The sequence below is a fragment of the Oncorhynchus clarkii genome, chromosome 3 (assembly GCF_045791955.1).
Source record: "Oncorhynchus clarkii lewisi isolate Uvic-CL-2024 chromosome 3, UVic_Ocla_1.0, whole genome shotgun sequence".
NCBI classification, from domain to species: Eukaryota; Metazoa; Chordata; class Actinopteri; order Salmoniformes; family Salmonidae; genus Oncorhynchus; species Oncorhynchus clarkii.
The window spans coordinates 28,157,778-28,180,717 of NC_092149.1; the positions used below are offsets into that span (position 1 = coordinate 28,157,778).

At 42.2% G+C, this 22,940-nt stretch overlaps 1 protein-coding gene across 1 annotated transcript in view; it reads left to right on the top strand.

Annotated features, from left to right (window-relative positions):
- Nucleotides 1-22,940, top strand: part of LOC139385358 (soluble guanylate cyclase gcy-31-like) — a 203,466-nt gene that overhangs the window by 144,160 nt on the left and 36,366 nt on the right. Inside the window, exons 2-3 of the mRNA XM_071130460.1 lie at nt 20,817-21,075; nt 21,182-21,215. Coding sequence (XP_070986561.1) covers nt 20,817-21,075; nt 21,182-21,215 — 293 coding nt within the window. The remainder of the gene's footprint in view (nt 1-20,816; nt 21,076-21,181; nt 21,216-22,940) is intronic.

Genomic DNA, 22,940 nt, shown 5'->3' on the forward strand with positions numbered 1-22,940 from the left:
CATGTGAAGCCAGGCTTCCCCACAAAAAAGAGAAAACAAAAACATAATAATTTATCTTTCATCTCTCTGCGTTTTATACAGTTCCTTCAATTTGCAAGACGCTGAATGTATCTCACTGGGGAAAGTATTCGAGCGAAAGAAACAGCACCCCTCTGTCTCAGTATGTGTAGCACATCTGACGCTGTCTGGTCAGAAAGAGTATGACAATGTTGCCACATGTAGCATTGAATGCAAGGGAAGCCAGCAAGCATTTGGCCTCCCTTAATAATTAAATAAAAATAGCCAATCAGCGTTGAGCTAAACTGAGTGAGCTAAGCTGTGAATAGTCCTGGTCACACAAAAAAAATTGTCAAAGGACGCCAGTTTGGATTTGGCCAATCACATCACAAGCCAAACATCAATAAAAACTTGAATTGGTGCATTTTGTTGTGTTGTTGCCCTTCAGTGGCTAGCTAGCTATCTAAAAATCAACCCTTTCCTGTCAAGACCCGGTTACGAACTCGGGTCTCCGGTGTGAGAAACAGTCACTTAGCAAACTGAGCCACTAATAGTCGGCAGAACCCAGAAGATGAGGCAGACACAGCAGTACTTGAGACGGTGTTTTAATAAAGTAAAAAGGAAAGTTCAGGCAAAAATATAAATCCACAACGTCAAAAGTAATTCCAAGAGAACAAAGGTAATCCTCTAAGTCAAAAGGTAAATCCACAAGGTGGTAGGTACAGCAGAAAAAGCCTAAAAAGATCATCAAAAATAAATAAACGAGAACAAAAACAGAGTACCACAAGCGCGTCCAACTGGAGCAACAAATGTTCACAGCATCGCTGGGGCTGGGTGCTAACATTCAAACACAGAGCAAAGAACTGAGGAAAACTAAGGGTTTAAATACATTCAAGGGAAACGAGGTGGCACAGGTGCAAATAATAACTGGGAACAAGGGAAAACAAAAGGGTCAAAAAGCACAATGGGGGCATCTAGTGGCAAAAACCAGAACAACCCTGGCCAAATCCTGACACTTTCGTAAATTAGCCATGGATGGAGATAGGAATTTGGACTTGTGGTTTTACTAAATTCTCTGTACTGGCCAATGTTTATAACAGTGTTTCTGATCCAACCATAAATTCTGACATTGTGCCCCTAGCATGAGAGGATGGACGTTCAACACGTAGCTAGATGCAATATGCTAATGTTAACTAGCTGGCCTGGCGCATCGCCGCTCATGAAAGGAAGTTAGGCTAGTGAGCAAGTATTTTAGCCTAGGACAACAAAAACTAAAAGTGTGTAGTGTATGAGAGATTCATAGACCATTTAGGCAACATGAATGAGGAGGATGCCATTGGCATTTCTCTACAATTAGGGTGAGTCAACATGTTTTTTCTACATGCACAGATGCACGCACACACACACAGAAATAAGAACCATGGACAGCCACATCATATTTAGCTTACGTTGATTGGAATAAATCGTTTTTGGTATCTTTTAGTTGCCACTGTAGTAGACTAATCAGAGGTAATTAGATAATGTTGAAATGTAGAAGTTGAAATGGTGCTGGAATAGTGGAGGCAGCTCCTGTGTTCTTTACGACTTGCGGTAACTCTCAGTGGTTCTAAATCAATAGTTGTTTAGTAGTGCAAAAAATGTGGAAACATTACCCTGCTTGACCATGCTGTAGGTCATGTAACTGTTTGTTACAGGCAATATGCTTTGTGGACTTCACCAGACAGATGTTGCTCTACGGTTTTGTAATGAAACAAAGGTGTGATTGAATTTATTCAGCCACTGTGTCTTCTTATTGTCTCGGCCTTAGGCCTATATATCAGGGTGTCAAGGCATTTGAACTAACAGGTTATATAGCAAACAACACAATTATCACGACACATATGTTGTAAAAAGGCTTTTTTTCCTGGATAGGATTCCCAAGTGCTTATTCCCACGCACCGCTACTGACAGGTGACACATGGGACTAAACCAGTTAGATAGGGACCACACTGGGACTTTCTCCTTTTTACAAGATCTATGAATTCAAATACAATTTCTAAAATTAGAGTCTGCACATTTCCATTCAAAACGGGAGGAAAAAGCAATATGTTGATCCTGCTCATTCTGTCCAATTCCAAAGCAATATACATCTCTGGGTCATCATTTATTTATCAGAGATTACATTAAAATCACAGCTCTGGTCAAAGCACATTTAATCACTTTTTTCTCACTCTTTCTTTACAGTTCTCATTATTGTTGTATAACACATTTGAGATCAGTCTCAACACTTCCTGCCTCTGAAAAAAGCTATTTATTCATTCAGTCCAGAGCCAGCCCCATGCTCTGACTTTCCCCTGACTCGGCAAGGCCGTATGAAATAACACTGTTTCAATTTAGACCGCTCATCCAATAACGAGATGGAGTTCAAAAGGTGCTTAATCTCACCTGCCACTCAAGAGACTTGGCAGGAAGACTGACAAGAATGGAGCGCAAAATGGTGGCCGGGTGTGGACACTGTCTGCTGAACTAGCAAGAGTGCTTTTTAATGAAACATCTTAAAAGACCGTTAGTGGATTCACTCCAGTCTTGCAGGACAAACATTTTTTGTTGGTCCTAAGCTACTATACTCTTGATTGGTCTGATAAAATGTAAGCCTTATCAACATCAACAAAAACAACAACACTACAGTGCAAACATTGATAGGTATGGATTAGTATGAAATACAGACGTTGTATATTAAAAATACGCAAGTGCATTCAAATGATCAGGCACAGTACGTAATGCATAATATAGTCCTCATATATCCAAATGTATGGGCCGTTATACAGTATATTTCTGGTCTGCACTACATTTTAAGGGAGCCATACTTCTGGTGTGACTCAGCTCCTAAAGGCCCATCATTCTCTTTTGTCGCCAAGCTCGTAATCAGTGTATAAATATGCATGAGTCGTGCTCCAAGTGCTTCTGGAGGTGTAACTCTTCACAATGGAACAGACCTCAGACCTGCCACAAATCCTGGCCAGAAGTCAGCAAGTTGTTAGGTGGTGAAGAAATAATTCTATGAACGTTTTTGACATGAGAAATAATGCAAAAAAGAATATGTAGGCACCTGACCCATTTCTTTAGCATTCCACAAACAACCTAATGTATTTCTTCTCATTCATTTACAAAGGGTGAAATATGGGATGTCAGAATGTGAACTATTATGGAAAACTATAAATGTTTGACCAATTTGGACAAGGGTATGAGCATGTCAGGGAGCTGAGAAGAATGCCTTTTCAATTTGGCATCTCTTAGTGGCCTGCCAGGTTCTCTCTCCCTGCGGTAAAGTGCCATTTCTCCTTGTACTAATTGAATACTCCCCCCGCTCCCCCCACACCATAATGTCTTGCTCATCTATCATTGTTTGTTGGGAGCCCGTGTGGTGTCCTTTCCCCTGACTTTGAGAGAGCACTTCATCTTATTTGTTTGTTCCCTGACACGGCCATGATGCACTCGACCAGGCTGGCCATTTAGAAGCTGGGTAGCGTTCAAGAATGGAATACTTTATCATAGAACACAACCAAGTGGGGTAGATTTGTAAGAGGACTATCTATAGAGGTTATTTGTCACACGAGTAAACAAAAACCATACATCATGGATTCGCTTTGGAAACTATAGTTTACTGATAGTAGTGGTACTTGTAACAAAAATTGTAACAGATGGTCATATAGAGAACAATATTTCCAAGAGTACTTATTCATATATTGATGCAATCAATAGTCTAGCCAACGCCAGAGACTATCCAAAACCCGTAAAATCCTTAAATTAGTCCAAAATATCAACTGAAAACCAGCAGACACTGCAGGCCTTAAAGACTGAAGCTCCTGTGCTATAATATGAAAGTCACTGCAGCCCCAACATGAGCACACAAGCAGAACCCCTAGGGACCCTGACAACACAGTGTAAATCTGATGAATATGTAGAGGGGACAATCAGGGGGTGGTGAAGACTGGAGGCTTCTGGGGGAGTATGGTTCTGTGTAGTAAACCCTCAGGTATAGTAGAGCGATATGGAAGGACATGATTTCCCTAGATATGAGGTAACATTTATTTGCAGTGCATTTGCCATCACAGAGCCTTCAATTAGATGCAAGTCACTCTCTGGTATAATCTATTTACCTGCAGCCCCCATCTGACATCGATCCCCCGCAGTGCAAACTCTGACCGGTAAAAACAGAATGCGAGGTAGGTGATTGCAATATGGCCGCAAGCGTTGTTTTCACATACCACTTCAAACGATTTTGTACCCTCACTCAAAGCTATTTTTCTATTAATTAACTAATGTAGAAGACAAACAACAAGACTCCATATGCTATCAACATATTGGTCCAGCTCTAGATGATGGATTCGTATTAGCTTTGATTGTCCTGTTAGGGACTAGAGGTCCCACTTATCTCATTTATAATGACGACCCTTATAGGCCTAATGGTGATTTTGTTATCACGTCGGGGTCACCGACGATGTTAATGATGTGGGGAAAACCTTTGGGCTCTGACTTGTTTTAACTATGTACTGTATGCCCTTGGTGTGCCAAAACCAGCATGTCAGCCCCATAAACTAAAGTATTGACAAAGCAATGGGTATTGTGATGATAGCCTGGCGTCTTTTACTGCCACTGTGAAAGAGCCCAGCATGATAAAGCACTGAGTAACCTTCCTGTAGCTTAAAACCCACAAATATGATTATGTTTTTTTCCCTCCCATTTCCAGTTCAACTGAGGATCTTGTTCCAGGTCCCTCACCTGGGAAGTGTATTCAGGCTCTCTTTTTTTCCTCTCTCTCTATGTTATTCTCCTTCTCTTCTCTCTGATGATATTCATTGTTGCAGCTGGACGATGGTAGTTTTTCAGGGAGCCGTGGTTTGTTTCTCCACACCACCGGTCGAGTTATACCCCTCTTAGGATGGGTTGAGTAGGTAGAGCCGTCTCTAATGAAAACCACAGGGCAGCTCTTTGCTCGGCCCGACTGAGCCTCTCTGGGATGGAGTCCGTTTGACCTCCAGTCCAGTTCGACCCCTAGCTGTGTATTACTTTAGATGGTAGCGGGAAATGAACCCACATCTGGTGCTAATTCCAAAATTCACTGCTGTTTAGAAGAAATGGACAGCAAAAGTAAAACAGTTGCATATTTGAAATAACATGATTATTTAGTCTAAACAGTGTTCAGTTTGACTGGCCATGAATGCATCTTCATTTAGAATTCAAATCAACATCTGTTCGGTACAGTAATTTAGATTTAGTTTAATTTGTAATTTGTGTTTAATTTGTGTGCTTGGATAGACTGATGCAGGGATATGACAGCTCCCTTCGTGGCAACTTTAAATGTTTGTAAATAATAAGTAAGCGTAGTATTTTCAGGCAAGTAATTCCAATGAAAATGTTGCATGCTTATACAATCACAGCGATAGACAATGCTGATAACAATCTCTCTTAAATGACAGAAAGCAGATCTGGGTAAGATCTAGGCTCTGTATATTCTGACAGGGGTAAACCAGGGACTTTGCTAAGGTTATATGCTTAGGCAATTGGCATATGAAAATCTGTCAACCATTTCATTTGATTTAATTTCCATAATGCTCAGACAAGTGAAATGTCCTACTTAAATATCAACTCAAAACCCTCTAGAATAACTGTGTTCTACTTAGCTACATCACACACCCTCACTCGATTGCTGATAATATATCTTAAAGGATGACAAATACAAATACATTCGTCACGTACAGTAATCTGTGGCCATATGAAAAAAGTAATTTCCTTTTCTTTTCCTGCACCACACATCGCAAGCATCACTTGATTAGCAACAGTGCTTCGATTATCCATCACATTGGCATAGGAAATATATCCTACTACACTATCTGAAAAAAAAGACAAGGCTGGTCCGGCATCTTCTCTTTGTCAGCATGGGCTCATATTGTGTGCAAACACAATTACAAACTTCGAAAGGCTTTTGAAACATCAAATACACTACAACTTAAACATGTCCTGCATGGCAGGAAAGTTCTCCTGCAACAGGGTGATGAAATACAGATCCTACATCTGTATTATGTAATATGAAATGCTTCTTAGGCCTTATGCCAGCACATCACTCCCTCTGGCATGAGCATAGTTCAAAGGGAGTCCACATAGTCCTCTGGCAATTCTACGGTTTGGTTTGTTTATCCTAATGTTTTACCCACCTGGGGGAAAACAAGATAGGGCATCATAATCAAGTGACTGATGAATCTTCGAAGAGAGTTTGGGGTGAATTTGGTTGGTAAGTGGAAAGTCCAGGACAAGAGGAATCTATTATTGTATCTTTACAAAAGGCCTCAGGTACAGGTATTTACATCAATATGGTAATGTATATTATGGGCCAATGACTCTACACCAGGGGTGTCAAACTCATTTTGCCCCGGGGACACAACGAGATCCAGAGGGCTGCACAGAAAATGTGTTATATTTCCTTGCCGTTAAAATGTACAAAAATTGTCCTCTATATATTGTTTTTGGAATTTCCGATGCTCTCTGACCCTATAGCTTTCATTTCAGTGATTATTAACGAGCTGGGGACAGTCAAGAAACAGTATGAATGTAGGTCCATTATAATTTTTACACAGGTTTAATTCGGTTTTAGTCCTTTTAAAGTATGTTGAGTTCGCCCCCCCCCCCCCCAAAAAAAATGTGTATTTAAAAGAAAATCGCTCCTGGGAGTGACTGGACCACTTTGAGTATGTTTGACATCCCTACTCTACACCGTGTCTCAACAAATGTGCTGTTATCAAAAATGTAACTATCACATGCTGACGAGTCATCCAATGATATGTAGAGAGAGACGGTGGGGGGGAGGGGGGGGGGGGGGGTGACAGAAAGAAAAAAGAGTAATGACAACTGGGAAAACTAAAAATGAGGGTGCGGGGAGCATCCCTCAACCAGATATTGAGGTCATCCCAAAAAATATTAGATTTTCCCCTCAGTCACTGTCACCCATTCCAGTATAACTTCAGCCCATTAGCACTGGTTGTATTTAGTCAATCAACCGCTATTAGTAGAAAGTATATACATTTTAGCAATGCTATTTACAATCATTACCTTGAATTTGGAATTTAGTGTGTTTGTGCTACTGTTACAGTATGTGTGATGATTTGTCACTAATTGACTGTATTCTCCTGGCAGCCAGAGTTACTTCAGAGAAGCCGTTGTGTGGAGTTGCTCATTGCTCAGTGCCGGGCACAGATGTGGAGTAGACGACATTTGCACGTTTGCAAAGTGCTGCGTTGGCATTCCATTTACAGCTAAGGCACTAGACAGTGTGGTTTGCTGCTAACTATGTCAATAGTGCTGATACTCTACAAGACGAAAAAAAACAAAAAAAACAATAACAACTACAAACACTGTCAAAGTTCATAGGGGCAGGGCTAATATAAAACCCTCACTTTTCACATGATCTCTGTCTATGCACAACAAATCCTAACTGAATGCACCCAAATCAATCAAACTCCAATTCAAATCATAACATTCTAAAGACAATGGCAATTTTGGTCATGATGACTGGATATCCCTGTGGAGGGCAGCAATTGTAATCAAGCCTTTATTATCCTAGAATGGATTGGGACATTTTGGTTGGGACATCTGATGTTCTATGTTGGGTGTTCAGGGGCTGGGAAGCATACATGCCTGCTCCCTATCCTGTGAACCATACATCCAGAACCACCCTCTGGGTCAGACGAACAAATGTCTGAGAAGAAAAGGGACAAGGAACAGTTTGAAGAAACCCTGTCGCATCCCAATGTTTTGTGTCTCTCCTGTGCCAGTGGGAGGGAGAAGCTGTCTGTCAGTGGTGGAGAGGTGACCTTGATGAGAAGGGAACGGGGCGTTTGGGGGTGCATGGGGGGATTGATGCCAGGCCTTGGCCCGCTGTGGTCTGTCAGACTGTTATCAATACAATTGAGCTCTGACGGTAGGAGGGGTGTGAGAAGGGAAGGGAGAGACATTGACAGAATAACTGGAAATAGAGGGAAAGGGAGGGAGAGCTGAAGGTAAGGATGGATGGATGGAGGGGAGGAGGTATATGCAGGAGATGGCCCGAGGTCGTGGCGTTGTTTGTTCCCTTACTGGCTGTCAGCCGGCAGTAATGAAGTTAAATGAGGGCAGCAGCTCCGTGGAGGGGATGGGGATCACCTCTGTGCAGAAGAAAGGAATGTGGAGGAGAAGGAATGGAGGTGATTGACCGAGGGAGGGAGGAGAGAGGGTCGGTGCGGTGCTGGTTCAGTCAATCAAAAGCTTCTTTTCTCTCCAACTAACCACCTCCACCTCCGCCCCCCGTCTCTCCTGACCATGACAGGGGAGGCTCTTCGTGTGTCTGCATGTGTCACCAGGCTTAAAGGGAAAGTCACCTTCTCCTGTCATTTAATAGGATTCTTTAACAGAAGAAGCCTCCCTTTGGGGCTCTAATGCAGTTCTCCATGTGCTGGGAGCCAGGTGGTCCAAAGTCAGGGAAGACTTCTCTTTTTAGATCATCTCTCAAATGTAGAGGCACAGCCCACAGACAACTACAAAGTGGCTAGTGTGCTCATCACATCAAACCAAGCAGCACTCAGTAAAACAGTATCTGCTCTTAAATAAGCCCTTGTACTACATTGATAAGATGACCAATATCTAAATATACAATAAACATATTTATCATACAAAAGAGCTCAAACTCTCAGTGAAGTTTCAAATGTTTACTCAGCGAAGACATCCAGCTGAATATATCCATTCAATACAGTGCCGTGTCCACTTATAACCTTAGCTCATGCCCCTCCCTTCCACAAAGATGTACTTGAGGACTTTTCCATCACCCAGGATATCTCCGTGCATATCACAGGACTTCGTATCAGCCAGGAGTATGGCTGTTGCAGTGACCGTATTACCGCCACACCGGTAGTTTTGAGTCATGACCGCTGTAAATTTTGAGTTAAGGTAATCTGCTCTTATGCACTCTGGACATTGCTAACGGTCATCAGGTCCTAATGGCCTGGACCCAGGGCTCTGTTGTCCCTCTAACCATTCTGACATCAATGCAAATGAAATCTAAAATCATCAAAACAGTATTGTGCTTTTAAAAACTCACCTCACTGTGATTGATCAATTTGATGAAAGAATTTCAATGACAGATTGAAACTGAGTGGAAAACATGGTCGTTGTGGATGTTGTTTCAAAGCCTAACACAACGAAATGGACAGCGCTTTTTAAGGTGATGATTCATTCAAAACACCCATATTCATATTAAAGCTCATGCATACACATAGGCCTATATATGAGCGCAAGCCCCCCCCAAAAAACCTAAATTCAAATAATGATTGTGCCATTATACAATACATAGCCTACCGCATATTATGCATGGCCCAGGTACTTCCAAACTGGGGTATGCGTACCGTCGGGGGTATGCCAAAGAAAAATGTGATTTACGTTCCAAAAAATTATAATAATAACAAAAAACAATTCTTCACATTTTCAAACATTATTTTTTCCAACAGGGCTATACATTTGGGTGATGTTTTTTCTCGCCTGAATGATCTGAATCTAGGATTACAGGGACTCTCCGCAACTATATTCAATGTGCGGGACAAAATTGAGGCTATGATTAAGAAGTTGGAGCTCTTCTCTGTCCGCATTAACAAGGACAACACACGGGTCTCTCCATCATTGTATGATTTTTTTTGTGTGCAAATGAACTCAAGCTTACGGACAATGTCGTGTGATGTAGCGAAGAGAGCCTCATTGAAATTGCAGACTTATGTGCATCCTTTCATGCACACCCTTCTCATTAACCTGTGATGAGTTATTCACAATGTAAGTTATGAACAAATAAAGTTTTATATGTAAGATGGCTAAATAAAGAGCAAAAGTATTGATTATTATATTATTATTTGTTCCCTGGTCCAAAGAGCTCTTTGTCACTTCCCACAAGCCGGATTGTGACAAAAACCCATACTCATTCTTATGTTTAATAAATGTATCGTATAGTGTGTGTGTGGCAGGCTTACAATGATGGCAAAAAACATTTGAGTGCGCTGACCCTGGTGCTAGTTAATGTTTGAAGGGGTACGGGACTAAAAAAAGTATGGGAACCACTGGTCTAGTCTATACTAAAAAATTAAACAAATTCAGAGTTCGCCTACAACTATAATGAATTTGTATTCGATTTTGTATAGCCTGGTAATAGGGAATTGTTTGAAATTGCATTTTTGTCCCCCCAATTTATAATTGGAATGTGATACAAAACGAGTTAGTGTGCTTTAGGACCATGTGGACGCCTCAGAGCAGTAGGGTAGGCTGTTTGGAGTTTGTCTGACTGGATAAAACAATATGCATACACTTCTAAAACCAAAGTTGCACCCCTGGTCAATTGAAATAGGTTTTGTGAAAACATGTTACCATTGATGTTCCCAAGCAGATTTAACTTAGTTTCTCAAATTAAGCACTGGGAGACTGCAGGAACAGGGTTGGAGAGCCCATGGCATACAGAGTTTAGGCGGAATATCACCTGGTGTGCAGCGTGAGACTACAAACTCCTCAAACAGTGGTTGATGTGTGGAGTGAAATAGCTGGATTAGCTTACCTGCCATGTACAGTACCAGTCAAAAGTTTGGACACACCTATTTCTTCAAGGGTTTTTCTACACTGTAGAATAATAGTGAAGAGATCAAAACTATGAAAACTGTCAGGACCCGGTTACGAACTCAGGTCTCCGGTGTGAGAAACAGTCACTTAGTAAACTGAGCCACTAATAGTCGGCAGAACCCAGATGAGGCAGACACAGCAGTACTAGAGACAGTGATTTAATAAAGTAAAAATGTATATCCTCCAAGACAAGGAAAATCCACAAAGAGGTAAGAACAGCAAGGGGGAAAAAACCTCAAAAGAATAATCAAAAACAAAACCAGAGTACCTCAAGAAAATCCAACTAGAGAAACAAGAGTTCACAGCATGGCTGGGTGCTAACATACAAACACAGAGCAAAGAACTGAGGAAAACTAAGAGTTTAAATACAAATCAAGGGAAACGAGGCACAGGTGCAAATAATAACTGGGAACAAGGGAAAACAAAAGGGTCAAAAAGCACAATGGGGGCATCTAGTGACCAAAACCGGAACAACCCTGGCCAAATCCTGACAATAACACATATGGAATCACGCAGAAACCAAAAAAGGGAGAAAAAAAATCAATATACAGTGGGGAGAACAAGTATTTGATAACCTGCAAAATCAGCAGTGTTTCCTACTTACAAAGCATGTAGAGGTCTGTCATTTTTATCATAGGTACACTTCAACTGTGAGAGACGGAAACTAAAACAAAAATCCAGAAAATCACATTGTATGATTTTTAAGTAAATCATTTGCATTTTACTGCATGACATAAGTATTTGATACATCAGAAAAGCAGAACTTAATATTTGGTATAGAAACCTTTGTTTGCAATTACAGAGATCATATGTTTCCTGTAGTTCTTGACCAGGTTTGCACACACTGCAGCAGGGATTTTGTCCCACTCCTCCAAACAGACCTTCTCCAGATCCTTCAGGTTTCGGGGCTGTCGTTGGGCAATACGGACTTTCAGCTCCCTCCAAAGATTTTCTATTGGGTTCAGGTCTGGAGCCAGGCTAGGCGACTCCAGGACCTTGAGATGCTTCTTACAGAGCCACTCCTTAGTTGCCCTGGCTGTGTGTTTTAGGTCGTTGTCATGCTGGAAGACCCAGCCACAACCAATCTTCAATGCTCTTACTGAGGGAAGGAGGTTGTTGGCCAAGATCTCGCGGTACATGGCCCCATCCATCCTCCCCTCAATAAGATACAGTTGTCCTGTCCCCTTTGCAGAAAAGCATTGCCAAAGAATGATGTTTCCACCTCCATGCTTCACAGTTGGGATGGTGTTCTTGGGGTTGTACTCATCCTTCTTCTTCCTCCAAACACAGCGAGTGGAGTTTAGACCAAAAAGCTCTATTTTTGTCTCATCAGACCACATGACCTTCTCCCATTTCTCCTCTGGATCATCCAGATGGTCATTGGCAAACTTCAGACGGGCCTGGACATGCGCTGGCTTGAGCAGGGGGACCTTGCATGCGCTGCAGGATTTTAAATCCATGACGGCGTAGTGTGTTACTAATAGTTTTCTTTGAGACTGTGGTCCCAGCTCCCTTCGGGTCATTGACCAGGTCCTGCCGTGTAGTTCTGGGCTGATCCCTCACGATCATTGATGCCCCACGAGGTGAGATCTTGCATGGAGCCCCAGACCGAGGGCGATTGACCATCATCTTGAACTTCTTCCATTTTCGAATAATTGCCCCAACAGTTGTTGCCTTCTCACCAAGCTGCTTGCCTATTGTCCTGTAGCCCATCCCAGCCTTGTGCAGGTATACAATTTTATCCCTGATGTCCTTACACAGCTCTCTGGTCTTGGCCATTGTGGAGAGGTTGGAGTCTGTTTGATTGAGTGTGTAGACAGGTGTCTTTTATACAGTTAACGAGTTCAAACAGGTGCAGTTAATACAGGTAATGAGTGGAGAACAGGAGGGCTTCTTAAAGAAAAACGAACAGGTCTGTGAGAGACGGAATTTTTACTGGTTGGTAGGTGATCAAATAATTATGTCATGCAATAAAATGCAAATTAATTACTTAAAAATCATACAATGTGATTTTCTGGATTTTTGTTTTAGATTCCGTCTCTCACAGTTCAAGTGTACCTATGATAAAAATGATAAAAATGACATGCTCTCTACATGCTTTGTAAGAAAACCTGCTAAATCGGCAGTGTATCAAATACTTGTTCTCCCCACTCTAGATTTTACATTTTAGATTCTTCAAAGTAGATACCCTTTGCCTTGACGATAGCTTTGCACACTCTTGGCATTCTCTCATCCAGCTTCATGAGGAATGCTTTTCAAACAGTCTTGAAGGGGTTCCCACAAAAGCTGAGCACTTGTCTGCTTTTCCTTCACTCTGCTGCCAACTCATCCCACACCATCTCAATTGGGTTGAGGTCGGGTGATTGTGGAGGCCAGATCATCTGATGCAGCACTCAATCACTCTCCTTCTTGGTCAAATAGCACTTACACAGCCTTGAAGTGTGTTGGGTCATTGTTCTGTTATAGTATCAAGGCACAAGATGAGACCCAAATGCAGACACAGGAGGCAGATGGTTGGAGTCTTACAATGTTTATTAATCCAAAGGGGTAGGCAAGAGAATGGTCAGGAACAGGAAAACATGTCAAAACCAGATCAGAGTCCAGGAGGTACCGAGTGGCAGACAGGTTCATGGTCAAGGCAGGCAGAATGGTCAGGCAGGTACAAAGTCCAGAAACAGGCAAGGGTCATTACCGGGAGGACTAGAAAAAGGAGAATGAACAAAGCAGAAGAACGGGGAAAACGCTGGTTGACTTGGAAACATACAAGACGATCAGGCAGAGAGAGACAGGAAACACAGGGATAAATACACCGGGTGAAGGTAAGCGACACCTGGAGGGGGTTGCGACAAGGACAGGTGAAACAGATCAGGGCGTGACAGATAGTACCACTAAGCGCAAACCAGATGGGATGGCGTATCGCTGCAGAATGCTGTGGTAGCCATGAGGGTTAAGTGTGCCTTGAATTCTAAATAAATCAGACAGTGTCACCAGCAAAGAACCCCAACATCATCCCACCTCCTCCTCCATGCTTCACGGTGGGAACCACACGTGCAGAGATCATCCATTCACCTACTCTGCATCTCACAAAGACATGACGGTTGGAACCAAAATCTCCAATTTGGACTCATCAGACCAAAGGACAGATTTCCACAGGTCTAATGTCTATTGCTTGTGTTTCTTGGCCCAAGCAAGTCTCTTCTTATTATTGGTGTCCTTTAGTAGGGATTTCTTTTCAGCAATTTGACCATGAAGGCCTGATTCACGCAGTCTCATCTGAACAGTTGATGTTGAGATGTGTCTGTTACTTGAACTCTGTGAAGCACTTATTTGGGCTGCAATCTGAGGTAACTCTGGGTCTTCCTTTCCTGTGGCGGTCCTCATGAGAGCCAGTTTCATCATAGCTCTTGATGGTTTTTGCGACTACATTTGAAGAAACGTTAAAAGTTCTTGAAATTTTCTTAAAGTAATGATGGACTGTCGTTTCTCTTTGCTTATTTGAGCTGTTCTTGCCATAATATGGACTTGGTCTTTTACCAAATAGGACTATCTTCTGTATACCACCCCTAACTTGTCACAACACAACTGATTGGCTAAAATGAATTAAGAAGGAAAGAAATTCCACAAATTAACTTTCAACAAGGCACACCTGTTAATTTAAATGCATTCCAGGTGACTATCTCATGAATCTGGTTGAGAGAATGCCAAGAGTGTGCAAATCTGTCATCAAGACAAAGGGCGGCTACTTTGATGAATCTCGAATATAAAATAAATGTTGATATGTTTAACACTTTTTTGGTTGCTACATGATTCCATATGTGTTATTTCATAGTGTTGATTGATGTGTTCGCTATTATTCTACAATGTAGAACATTGTACAAATAAAGAAAATCCTTAAAAGATTATGTGTCCAAACTTTTGACTGGTACTGTATTTTCTCCCCTGCCCCTGTTACTACCCATTTGATAAAGGATCATTCTAAATCGAAACTGGTTTGACATATTAATAAAGACCAGATTCAATTGAGCATAGTCTGAATAGGGAAAATATGATAACTTGATGAGAGAACAGCATGTGCAGTCTGAGGTAAGGAAGAGAGTGCATGCTTTTTTTTGTGACTTTCTCAAATCACCAATAGCCTATAGTCACATCATGCAGCCTATAGTCACATCATGCAGCCTATAGTCACATCATGCAGCCTATAGTCACAACATGCAGCCTATAGTCACATCATGCAGCCTATAGTCACATCATGCAGCCTATAGTCACATCATGCAGCCTATAGTCACAACATACAGCCTGTAATCACATCATGCAGCCTATAGTCACATCATGCAGCCTATAGTCACGTCATGCAGCCTATAGTCACAACATACAGCCTGTAATCACATCATGCAGCCTATAGTCACATCATGCAGCCTATAGTCACGTCATGCAGCCTATAGTCACATCATACAGCCTAGTCACATCATACAGCCTATAGTCACATCATGCAGCCTATTGTCACTTCATACAGCCTATAGTCACATCATGCAGCCTATAGTCACATCATGCAGCCTAGTCACATCATACAGCCTATAGTCACATCATTCAGCCTAGTCACATCATACAGCCTATAGTCACATCATACAGCCTATAGTCACATCATACAGCCTAGTCACATCATACAGCCTATAGTCACATCATACAGCCTATAGTCACATCATACAGCCTATAGTCACATCATACAGCCACATCATACAGCCTAGTCACAACACACAGCCTAGTCACATCATACAGCCTATAGTCACATCATACAGCCTAGTCACATCATACAGCCTATAGTCACATCATACAGCCTAGTCACATCGTACAGCCTATAGTCACATCGTACAGCCTATAGTCACATCATGCAGTCTAGTCACAACATACAGCCTATAGTCACATCATGCAGCCTATAGTCACATCGTACAGCCTATAGTCACATCGTACAGCCTATAGTCACATCATGCAGTCTAGTCACAACATACAGCCTATAGTCACATCATGCAGCCTATAGTCACAACATGCAGCCTATAGTCACAACATGCAGCCTATAGTCACAACATGCAGCCTATAGTCACGTCATGCAGCCTATAGTCACATCATACAGCCTATAGTCACATCATGCAGCCTATTGTCACTTCATACAGCCTATAGTCACATCATGCAGCCTATAGTCACATCATGCAGCCTAGTCACATCATACAGCCTATAGTCACATCATACAGCCTATAGTCACATCATACAGCCTAGTCACATCATACAGCCTATAGTCACATCATACAGCCTATAGTCACATCATACAGCCTATAGTCACATCATACAGCCTATAGTCACATCATACAGCCACATCATACAGCCTAGTCACAACACACAGCCTAGTCACATCATACAGCCTATAGTCACATCATACAGCCTAGTCACATCATACAGCCTATAGTCACATCGTACAGCCTATAGTCACATCATGCAGTCTAGTCACAACATACAGCCTATAGTCACATCATGCAGCCTATAGTCACATCATACAGCCTATAGTCACATAGTACAGCCTATAGTCACATCATGCAGTCTAGTCACAACATACAGCCTATAGTCACATCATGCAGCCTATAGTCACATCGTACAGCCTATAGTCACATCATGCAGTCTAGTCACAACATACAGCCTATATATGTTTTGATTTCAAAGACATTCTAAGGTTTGTATCATTCACAACTAAATTTGCCAAATAACTCAAAATCTAGCATTTAAGACCTGTTTCAAATGATCACTTTTACACTCAACATAGCTATTTCGCTCCAGAAAGCAAAACATATCCTTTCTATTTTAAGTTAAATTATATTCTTATCAATATAAAATCATACAGTATACTATCAAATAAAGGCGCGGGACTTATAAGCATATATTGTCTGCTAAATGAACAAGCCTATAGCCTATGACATGGCGCATAGCCAGATAACATATTCTCATATTCTGAAATACATTTTCTTCTTATCATAATGTTTCTTTAGACCTGCCTAAAATAATGGATTTATTGTGATGGTGTATATTTAATTGATTTATTGGACTGTAGATGTGTGGAGGCCTGGAGATGCTAAATGTGTTAATTAATGGTCAATTACCGTGAGACAGTTTTTTGCTTGACAATAACCGTCACAGCCCTCGTCAGGAGGCCTTGAGTTATTGGAAGTGCACATTCCTACAGTCCACTGCAGTCCACTATAGGGTTATACACAAAGAGCTTGAACCTAACGCTACATTCAATCTTTAAGGATATAAACACAATCTATTCATACTTAGAGGATATAATGATATAAAACAGTAAAGATATAAAACAGTAATTTACAATCTAGCAACATGAATAAATTAAAATGCCCACCTTGCGGGAGAGCATATTGTTACTCCATCTTGGTCTTAATAACACACCAATTCAATAGCGGGCTGTGACCTTAGACTTGGAGCTCAGGGTCAGTTTTTCAAAAGTTATCTGGATGTCGGCTATCGGATAGGATTAAATGCATAGAAATAGAAGGATCGAACAGACAAATCATCGACTTGAATGGGGAACTCTTGTTTTATTCATTCTATTTTTATGCATTTAATCATATCCGATAGACGAAATCCAGATAGGTCATTTTTGAAAAACTGGACCCGAGTGTTTCTCCTAACTCGCTCCTGTTACAGTATGTAACAATGCTACCAGGTTGACATAGATGTGTGGTATACACGGCTATTCCGGAAATTGGCATCAAGGAACGTTTCTCTTTCTGATCAATTTAGCAACAGAGGTCACAAGCCCTGTCATCCCTGCTGTACGGTATTTTTCAATCCAATTAGTAGAACAGGAGATGAGTTGTCCAACCTTGTGAAGGTATAAGACAGAGAAACGGAGCCAGCGGGGGACAGAGTGTACTGCCGGTAGGCTACTCAGCATTCTACTGATCACGATGGCATTGCAACTTGTCAAACACTCCGGAATGACTCAACAGCACACTCTAATCAGAGAGATACTGGAGCTTGTGTTGTTGCTGTAAGAGAGTACTATCACAGCCCTGAACTTAAGGTCAGGAAGTCCTACCACAACGATTGCCAATGACATGGTACTCTACAGTCTGGCCAAAATATTTTCAATTACCTTTATTGGTGGTGTGTTCTTTTGTTCTCTTTAATGTCTAGCCAGCGTTAATTAAATCCTTAATTGCATTTTAATTGGGAATAAGGTGCCATTTGCAATAACAGCAAGGGCAAGAGGCTCGGCCAATGACAGGTGGATGACAAAAGGTCGATAATGAATTAAGATCAACAATGAAAAGGTCCATCATAAAGAAACCTCTAAACAATCATTTACAGCCGCCATTTTGTTGAGCTCATGTCCCTTATTGTTTCTCCTTAATCTATCATGCATCACATTTTGATGAGGAGTCTCGCTTCACTTATTCCATTAACTTTATTACTAATAATATATTTCATTATGCCCATTATTAAATAGAATTGCAATCTGCTTATGATAGCCCACGTCCAAACAGTTAATTAACTAAATGAATGGTGAAACCCAACAAAAAAAACACAACAATTTGCATACAGTAATTGAATGTCACTATTAGTTATTCTGCTTTCTTGAAAGGATGGATGGGCACTATATACACACACCATGGTCTTCAATGAAGAATGATACGTGCATGCAAGTGTGTGTGAGGGTAAAAAACACGCATGCACACGCACACAAGCATACGCACAGACACACACACAGACACGCACACAGACACACACTGTCTGCAATGTTAAATACAATTATCTCCACAGACTAATCTACAACATTGACTTCGACAGTTCATATTACGCTTCAGTCCTTGAAGGCAAATTATAACTAACTCTCTGCCTTGGGGCACATCAGCTGTGGTGCATCGGGTCAATCACATGTCTACAAGCTGAATAGCAACCATTCAATGGAATGCCTCATGAGATTCATTTCATAACCATCCACACTTTGTTTACCACAACAAAAAAACAAATGTTGGGATGAATTCAAAGCGGTTAGCATCATGTCCTAAAGATACTTCTTACTGTACGCTTTAGAAGCACAATGGCAGTTCAGACCAAACCAAGATGGCTTCCACTATAAATATCAAGTCATACAATATACCCGCGAGCAAGAAAATGTCATTTTCCCACCTCACTGCTCCTGCTATAGCACCTTTTGCAGAGCATCAATATCTCTGGTGAAGATCACATAGCACATGGCAGGAGCTCCATCTCGGCAAGGAGATATATTTCATAGACAAAGTGAGGCAGGAGGGCCAAGAAAGAGGATCTTTGCTCGCTCTTAATGAGGCTAAGGAAAAGGATGGGCCTTTTTCCTCTCCTTTCCCCCCTCCTTCAGCCCCTGAGAAGCCTGGCCAGGCACGATAAAGGGGAAGAAATTGAATTCTTTATGGAAGTGGCACTAGCTCGAGCTCCGGAGAGATGAGGGAAGACTCCAGAAAAAGAGAGAGTTAGATGTGCTAACATCATCCTCTAACGACAAATGTGTTTCAGCCCTCTGTCGTTTCATTCCTCTTATCTGACTGAGGAAACTTTCTTTCTCGCCCATTTCCAATTTTACGTGTCTAGCTAGCTACTTAATTTCCTCATACAGATGTGGTGTTTCATCAACCTCTCCTCTCTCTGTCTGTTATTTTGTCTTCATCCACTTTTGTTCTCAACTCCATGGCCCCCTTTCCCCAACTCCCCTGTGCTAAATCACCACACTTCCCATGCAAATTAAAACTGACATTGGACAGGGGGCATCCTCTATCATAAAATGTTTACACATTTCAAACTAAAAATGTTAATACTTTGCCTCAAAATCTAAATCCCGAAAGCTTGATACATTTCTTCAGCATAATATTATATTTTTAGGGTTTGTGCTTTGGATGCTATCCTGAAATTAAGCTTCAAACAGAGCATCACTATGTTTTTATTATGAAGAGATGTTTGAAGATAACACACAGTTTGGTTTATTTTGTCAGTAAGCTGACTGGGTGAGGAAGGGAACATTTTGTTCCAGATTCTCTGCTCCCTGGGGTTAGACAGACCAGCTGCAGACATGACTGACTGACCACTTGTCACAGGGAAAACAAAAACACAAAATTAAGCAAACCAAATCATATTTCCAGATGGTGTGGCAAAAATAGCATTATTTAAATCAGACATTCACACTCTGCAACCTCCCAATATGACCTGTAGCAGCCAGGTTAATGACAGTGGGATGGAGGTTTCATTTCATCCCGTTAAACCCTGGGCCCATAACAACCCTAGCCATCTACAGGTGTTGTCCTGTCACTCTCAATTAAACGCCCAGCCATCCAGCCACGGAGCTACCAGACCGAACTACACACAACAAGAGTCAGGGCATCATTAGCCATGGGTCAAACAGCATTAGGTTCCAACACCCATACAGTCATGGCTAGGTGCACAGTACATTTTGCAGTGTTAAATCAACCCATAAAGAGTACATTTTAACACTATATCAGAGTACATATGGTCCCACTCTACAGAGTGTAAAAAGTACTCTGATTATAGTGTTAATGTAACACTCCATAGTATAAAAAATTACACTTGGGGTAATTAACGCTCAGTGTTATTTTTATTCAACACTAGGTAGACTCAACAAAATTACGTTGCCACGAGCAGCACCGCAGATATTGAGATGAACGAGATGCAGGACTTCACCAGGGCACCAAAACAGCAGAGAAGTTGAGCCTCATGCTTCAACGATCTTAGTTCCAGAATTTGAAATTGACCTAGTGGGCTGTTTACCTTCTGCATCTAGGCCATATCGCTGAGTCTAACTTTAAGACTGTATGGTGTAAAGCCTAATTTGCATATTTCACATGGTGCCTTTTCTTTGAGTGAATTGTAGAGTTACCACCTATGACTGTATTTGTTAGTAACAGTGACATGGTTGTTGAATTATTTCATTTTAAAGGCCTGTGCCTTTCACCAAATGTGTAGCTCGGTGTGTGTTATCATTCAAATGTAACTTTATGACAATTAGTGATGGGCAGTTCAAGTCTTTTCAGTGAGCTGGCTCATTTGGCTCAGTTCACATAAAAGAGCAAGCTCCCTGTCACTCCTTCACTAACCTCTCTGATTTCCAGTGCGTACTGGGGTATCAGCCGGTTCTGGCACAGTGGCATCAGAGCCAGATCGAAGCTCCTGAGGTGGACGAATGGTTTAAGCGCTCGGAGGAGACCTGGGACGCCGCCCATGTGCACCTACAACGGGCCGTGAGGAGGCAAAAGGCGAGGGCGCCGACCGCCACCGCAGCGAGGCCCCGGTGTTCGCACCGGGGGACTGGGTCTGACTCTCGACCCGAAACCTGCCCCTCCATCTGCCCTGCCGGAAAATGGGCCTGCGGTTTGTGGGGCCATTCAAAGTCCTGAGGAGACTGAACGAGGTATGCTACAGGTTACAGTTTCCCCCAGATTACCGTATTAATCCCTCGTTCCATGTGTCTCCTCAGGCCGGTGGTGGCTGGTCCACTCCAGGAGTCTGAGGTGCGGGAGGTTCCTCTGCCCCCTCTGGACATCGAGGGGGCCCCGGCGTATGCTGTTCGAGCCATCGTGGACTCGAGGCGTCGGGCGAGGGGCCTTCAGTACCTCGCGGAGTGGGAGGGGTACGGTCTGGAGGAGAGATGCTGGGTGCCGGTGGAGGATGTTTTGACCCTTTGTTGCTGCGGGAGTTCCACCGTCTCCATCCGGGTTGCCCTGCGCCTCGTCCTCCGGGTCGTCCCCAAGGTCGGTGTCGGCGCGCTGCTGGAGCCGTGCGTCAAGGGGGGTACTGTCACGACTTCCGCCGAAGTCGGTCCCTCTCCTTATTCGGTCGTCACCGGCCTTCTAGCCACCGCCGATCCACTTTTCATTTTCCATTTGTTTTGTCTTAGTCTTACACACCTGGTTTCACTCACCCAATTACCTGTTTATTATTTAACCCTATTTGCCTTGTATTTTTGTATTTTGAGTACGTTGATTACTAATTTCTGCTGTCCTACGCATGACTCTTCACACCAGCTACACACATGACCCCATTACACTCCGAAATGGCTCTTCCAACCTAGAACCATGACAAAAGTGCTCATCTCCAATGTAAAGCCCAAAAGAAAGGATAGAAATACATTATTACCTGGCTAATTATTATAAGGCCTGAAAATATCTGCATGGACCAGTTGCACTCTCCCCACTATTTATTGTTTCTGCAGTGAAGGTTCACCCTCGCTACAGAATTATTTTGTAACTTATCTGCTTATCTGTAACTTACAAATCAAGGAGTCTAATGTTGCGAAGATCTGTTCAAAAAGAGCGGTTTGTTTGAGAACAACCCATCACTAATGACAATACAATACATTCACTGAGTGTACAAAACATTAGGAACACTAATATTGAGTTGCACCCCCCTTTGTCCTCAGAACAGCCTCAATTCTTCGGGGCATGGACTCTACAAGGTGTCGAAAATGTTCCACAAGGATGCTGGCCTTGCTGACTCCAATGCTTCCCACACGGGAAACTGTTGAGCGTGAAAAAACCTGAAGCGTTACAATTCTTGACACAGTCAAATCAAATCAAATCAAATTTATTTATATAGCCCTTCGTACATCAGCTGATATCTCAAAGTGCTGTACAGAAACCCAGCCTAAAACCCCAAACAGCAAGCAATGCAGGTGTAGAAGCACGGTGGCTAGGAAAAACTCCCTAGAAAGGCCAAAACCTTGGAAGAAACCTAGAGAGGAACCAGGCTATGTGGGGTGGCCAGTCCTCTTCTGGCTGTGCCGGGTGGAGATTATAACAAAACATGGTCAAGACACAATCAAACCAGTGCGCATGCCTGGCACATTCTACCATACCCCGTTCAAAGGCACTTAAATCTTTTGTCTTGCCCATTCACCCTCTGAATGGCACACATACACAATCCATGTCTCAATTGTCTCAAGGCATAACAATTATTCTTTAACCGGTCTCCTCTCCTTCATCTCCACTGATTGAAGTAGATTTAACAAGTGACATCAATAAGGGATCATAGCTTTCACCTGGATTCACCTGGTTAGTCTATGTCATGGAAAGAGAAGGTGTTCCTAATGTTTTGTACACTCAGTGTATATCATGAGGCCTTACTTTGATGGCTTAGTTTTACCCTAACACAGTGATGTTAGGAAACTCCTGGTTTATAGGCCACATCAGGCCCACAAGTCACATTATGATGGCTTGCAAAGTGTTGTGTAACTCATA